Source organism: Eriocheir sinensis, chromosome 5, assembly GCF_024679095.1.
Source record: "Eriocheir sinensis breed Jianghai 21 chromosome 5, ASM2467909v1, whole genome shotgun sequence".
NCBI lineage: Eukaryota > Metazoa > Arthropoda > Malacostraca > Decapoda > Varunidae > Eriocheir > Eriocheir sinensis.
The window spans coordinates 18,010,684-18,016,683 of record NC_066513.1 but is presented as its reverse complement, the minus strand read 5'-3'; the positions used below and the strand labels follow the sequence as shown (position 1 = coordinate 18,016,683).

General features: G+C 43.1%; 1 protein-coding gene across 1 annotated transcript; it reads right to left on the bottom strand.

Moving 5' to 3' along the window:
• Positions 1 to 1,969: 1,969 nt before the first annotated feature.
• Positions 1,970 to 3,019, bottom strand: LOC126984777 (cuticle protein CP1243-like). Its single transcript, XM_050838850.1, has 2 exons — positions 2,879 to 3,019; positions 1,970 to 2,618 (listed from the first exon to the last, which is right to left on the bottom strand). Exons 1-2 carry the CDS (start codon positions 2,888 to 2,890, stop codon positions 2,121 to 2,123), a joined length of 510 nt encoding a protein of 169 aa, XP_050694807.1. The 5' UTR covers positions 2,891 to 3,019; the 3' UTR covers positions 1,970 to 2,120.
• Positions 3,020 to 6,000: the final 2,981 nt, after the last annotated feature.

Below are 6,000 nucleotides of genomic sequence, written 5' to 3'. Positions count from 1 at the left end.
ATATATATATATATATATATATATATATATATATATATATATATATATATATATATATATATATATATATATATATATATATATATATATATATATATATATATATATATATATATATATATATATATATATATATATATATATATATATATATATATATATATATATATATATATATATATATATATATATATATATATATATATATATATATATATATATATATATATATATATATATATATATATATATATATATATATATATATATATATATATATATATATATACACACACACACACACACACACACACACACACACACACACACACACACACACATTTATACACACACACACACAGGTGCAGGTGCTGGTGCGTTTGGCGCAATTGGTTAGAACGCTGCTCTGCCAGGCTTCACAGCCTGACATGGAGGCGGATCGAGCCCGCTCCTGCCGGATTCTAGGAGTAGTTATTGTACCCTCTTGAGCAAGGGGGATGGGGTGTGTGGTGTTTGAGGTCCAGGCAGTACCCAGAGATCGATTATAAAAGAGCACTGGGTCATGTCGGGATGGTTCCTGCTGGCAATTACGAGTCCAACTCGTGATAAGGCCGTGGTGAATTACACACACACACACACACACACACACACACACACACACACACACACACACACACACACACACGCGCGCGCGCGTGTTTTGCATCTTCACAACCCCGGAAACTGTGATTGCACGTATTTTTTTTTTATATAAGTTTTAGTATATTAGCATCTATGAGCATGCAACGAATTAGGTTACTGGTTGTATTTACTCAACATCAACACCTAATTAAAAGTTCCACCAATATGTTAACCCAGTGTACCTCTGCATATATTAATTTAAAAAATGGAGATTTGTTGAATAATCAAACGGTTCATAAACATGGCGCAAAAAAAGAGAAAAGGAGAAGAAGGAAAGGACTTCGATAATTTGAATATAAAAGTTTAGTTATGTAGCAAAAGAGCTGAGAGTATAAACCTTGCGCTCCTTTAAGCAGAAAATCAATACAACTTTAGACTGAAATACTGTACCGATTTGAGGACATGATGTTTAATTTTCTCTATTATCAGCATATTGCGGTTATTTTTATGATGTTTTGTTGTCCAATATTCTGATTTGTTTTGCAGGAGAGAGCAGCTTCACGCTCTGGGTATTTACTGCTGCAGAGTATCAGTGACTCCTCTCACTTCATTCCAACCTGAAACTTTTTTTTCATTTACATATCGGTTTCGCATTGTCACGCATGCCTACGTGCAAGCATGCGTGCGCGCGTACACACACACACACACACACACACACACACACACACAAGCATACACACAAACACGGAAGATAGTGATAGGTAGTATGTTTAATAGTTAGTGCTTTGTAGTGCGTTGCATTATTGCCTGTCACCGTGCCTAGGTATGATCCGGATTATTGCGACTGACTAGACTGTTTCAGAGCCCTGTGTCTCTTGGGCTGTTGTCCCGGTGAAGGTTTGACAGTTCTACAAGTTTTACAAGTACATATTGCCACCTCAATACCCAAGTCTCAAGGTGGTTGGCACAGGAATCGTTGTTCTCTCATCTAATCCAGGTTTAATTTATGACATTATATTCGCACTGTTGTCTAATAATTAGTTTAATAACTCTTAGCCACTAAGTTTCAATAGGAATTTATATCAATAAGTTAATCATTAGCTTTCGAATAAATGTTCAGGAAAATACATGTCAAGAAATACAAAAACGCCATGAAGTTCATATACAATTTGTTCGTTTTAGACATCGATTGAAACCTCGATCACTTAGAAAGACTGTAACCACAGCGTGGAGGGCGTCGCCAGTGTTCCCCCTGACCCGTCATGCCGAATCCCGCTGCTCCTCAGCTCTGAACAGTAGTCACCTCGGAGTAGGAAGTAAATTATTGTTACCAGTGAAAGTTTTATAATATTTCTTTTATAATTTATTGTAAAATTACATTTGATCCCATGAAGTCCTTAGTAGTGCGTGCGCAGACGGAGGTGTCTCTGAGCGTTGGTGGTGAAGGATTAATTAACCGCCATAGAGAAAGGATCAGAAGTAAGAAGGTGAAGAAAGATTTACTCGAAGAACTGGATGGCGGTTCCGTCAGAGAGAAGAGCGCCAGTGTCTCCCAAGATGGCGACGGTCACGCCGGGCTTAAGCTGGAAGAGCTGGCTGGTGGGGGTGATGAAGCCGGAAGGACCAGTGATGGCGTCGATGAGGGGGCCGGAGGAACGCTTCTTGCGGAACTGCACGTTGTTACCGTTGGAAAGGACGGCGCCAGACTCGGTCAAGAGGACGATCTCCACGCCGGGGGGCAGGAGCCTCTTCTGGCCGTCTGTGAAGAGCACGCCTGAGGGGCCCTGGAGGGCCACCTCACGCTTCCTGCGTACGGGGAGGCCGTCACGGTCCAGCTGCACATGTTTGCCGTCAGCCTTGATAACGCCGGATGCCCCAATGAGGAGAACGTTCTCGGCCTGTTCTTGGGTGAACTGTACGTTTTCGCCGGTTGGCAAGACAATGCCGGATTGCCCGTACTGGGCATTGGCGCCCACCGCCATCAGACACATCACTACCTGTATGGGAAAAAGTATTTAAGAACAAGTGTATATAGTTTTATATTGCAATATATCAAGAAACACCCGTGAATCGCACACTCTACAATGCATTAGCAACCCCGTAGCACGGTGTGGGCTTGACACCTCATCCCAGACATCCAAGGCGCCTCACCAAGACCCACTGCTAACATGACCACGCCAGGCACAGCGTATGCCTGATTGGCGGCGGATAGTGGCTGAAGGAGGGCTGAGGGAGACTCCTTGAATTTTAGACTCACCAGAAGCTTCATGGTGGCTGAGTTGAGTTTCTGCAGAACTCCTCGAAGGCTAATGCTTGAACTGTGCAGCTCTGCCCCTCCGACCTGCTTATAAACCCTTACGGACTTAAGTTTGCTCTTTGCCCTTTGCACATCTTGTTATCCTTCGTCGCGTTGTTTTTGAGTAATCCGAGCTGAGAAACTGGCTACGTAGAGGCACCATTGTGTTCCCTGGTCGAAGGCTTTTTTTACCTTTTACTAGTGTGTGGACGTTGATAGTTATACTACATGCTGCCTCACCGCAATTATGCATAATAAGACATTTGTTCCATTGTCGCCACACACACACACACACACACACACACACACACACACACACACACACACACACACACACACACACACACATTAATCCGTGGTGTAGTTGGCTAAAGCTCTCGAAATGTCACTTGGGGGAATGACTCTTGCTCACGCCCCAAAAGTTGTCCCCAGATACAAGAACGATTAATGCTCCATCTTGGGCATTGGAGATAGAATGTTTGGTGTGTGGGTTCCCAGCCGGACCCTAGTTCCATCCGTCAGGATGCAGCTCCCAATTCTTTCGTAGAACAGACTGCCTTGCGAGCGCGAGTCCAATACGTGATCATACTCTTGGTGATTGAGACAGTTAGGAGAAACTTTAAAGGTATAGTTTGGGGTCCAAGGATGGGTAGGGGTAGAGGGCCACGCCTCTCGGCACCCGCCGCCTCCTGACGTAAAAAGTTGCTTGGCGCGTCCCCCAAGACGGGACAAAAAGTCGACAATGTTAAGCGGCGAGTAACATTTTCTTGCGTCGCCGCTGCACCCGCTGGACCATTCCTCAGGAGTGTAAGAAACTCGAATCCTTGAAATTTACCTAGGAGCCTAAAACTAAAGCAAAGAAGACGCTACCAGGCACGTCCTGTGTAATCCTCGTCCATCTTTCCCACTCCCTTTCCCCTCTTGACGCCCCTCCCTCGCCCCTCAAACCGCCTGTGATTGGGTGCTCAGTGAGGGTTGCCATCTTTTTTGTCTTTGTTTTGTCCTTGATACAGTTTGGAGTCCCGTTGCGTGGTATGAGACCTGTTGGTGGCGCTGTAGACTTGTTTGTTCCTTTGGCGACCCAGGGAGGGAGAGGTGGGTAGGAGGGCGACGAGACATAATGATAGTGAAAGTGTTTGTTGTACTCGAGAGGTTCTTCCCTAAAGTGCACCGATGGGAGAATGCGCGTATTGAAGTATTGAAAGGGTAAGGGATATGATTTCTGGAAGGGTGAATGGGCATAGGATCACAGTGACATATATACCCGAATCAGTGTTTTAAATCTACGTATTTGTTGGAGTGTCATGTGAAAGGGGTGACTTAAGTAAATATCGCAACCCCCCCCCCCCTACACACACACACACACACACACACACACACACACACACACACACACACACACACACACAAGCCATAACCAAGACGTAGCACCATTGACTCCGGTTCCGTACTTTATTAATGCAATTTCCTCCTCTCCTCTCGTTCTGCAATATTTAAAGGTCAGTTTAGTGGCTCCTGATAATAAAAGTGAATCATGAAGAGGAAGAGAAGAACGAGAAGGAGCAGAAAGAGGAGGAGGAGGAGGAGGAGGAGGAGGAGGATGTTCGACAAAGAAGGAAAATAAATAAAAGGGTAGAGAGAAAGAGTGTAACATCATTATTTTCACTTTCCTTAATTCCTTCGCCATAATTCATTGGCCAAGACCCTGCACTGCTTTCGTCATAGACTGTCTTCGCATGTTTCGTTGATACAGTTAAGATTTTTTTTTTCTACCTACGAGCGTGAATTCTGGGATTCGTTTCCTGGACCAAATTACGAAAACATCAAAAAAGTCATCTCGAGGATTATCAGGGAATCTCATCTTTTTTTTAAGTTAGCTTTCGGCTTGTGTTTAATTAAGTGATTTTAATAATTTTCTTTGTGTAATACCCGAGATTTGCAAGTCACGGTTTAGATTTGTTGTTGTTGTTTTATAAGGAAAATAGCGTTGTTAAGTTTGCCTCCATTTTATATTTGATTTATACCTGACAAGTTGAGAGACTATGATTACATTGTCAAGAGGTGGTTGCATTTAGAAAAACGGGTGTAACTTCTATAGTTTGTACGCTAAAAGTACAGCAGACGAAAGAGTCCGTGAGCAGAACAAGTTTTAGGTCTTTGGTAGCAAAATTAGCGGCTAATATTAATGAGAGAGAGAGAGAGAGAGAGAGAGAGAGAGAGAGAGAGCAATGCATTATCAGGGAAGGGAGAGAAGAGCAGCGAAAGGAAGAATGGCAGTCAGACAGGCATCCCAGTAGGCGGGGTGGACATAATTATATACAGGCAGGCAGGCAGGCAGGTAGGCAGGCAGGCAAGTGAACCGGTTGGGTGGAGAGGCTGGGAGGCAGGTTAGCAGGCAGGGAGGAAGACAAACAGCAAGGCAGGCAAGTTTATGATGCACCGGAGAAAGTTATCAGCGGCAGCGGTAAAATGGGAAAGGCGTCTGATATGTGGAAGGTGTTTTTTTTCTTCTAATAATTGTGATAGTTTAAAATATGTGTGTTGTTGGTGGGGCTAAAGGTTAAGGGTGATCTGGTTTGCACATTATTCATACTATAGACAGACTCTTTTTTTTTTTTTGCATATTTTTTTTTTTTTTTTTTGTTTTCTTTGTTCTCGTGGAACAAAAAAGAAAACTTATAATAAGGTACTTCTATACATTATTTATATCCCCCTGCCCTCGATCTAAAATAATTATGATGAAAATATGATGATGATGATGATGATAATGTGGTTTTAAGGTTGGTGTGTGTGGTGATGTGATGATAGTTGTTGTGGTGTGGATATTTTGGATGATGATGGAGGATCTGATGGCTGTGGTGGTGATGGCGGTGGTGGCTGTGGTGGTTAAGGTAGAGGTTAAGGTGTTGTGGTTGTTGTTGTTGTTGGTGGTGGTGGTGGTGGTGGTGATGGTGGTGGAGACACAAGTTATGATTGTTGCACTCGAGTCAATTGGGAAAGTTTGGCTCTGGACGATTGTTTAGTTTGTCCGTTTTGAAGCTTTGAACGAAGAGAAGGGAAGACCCACCATCCCTTCTTTCTCC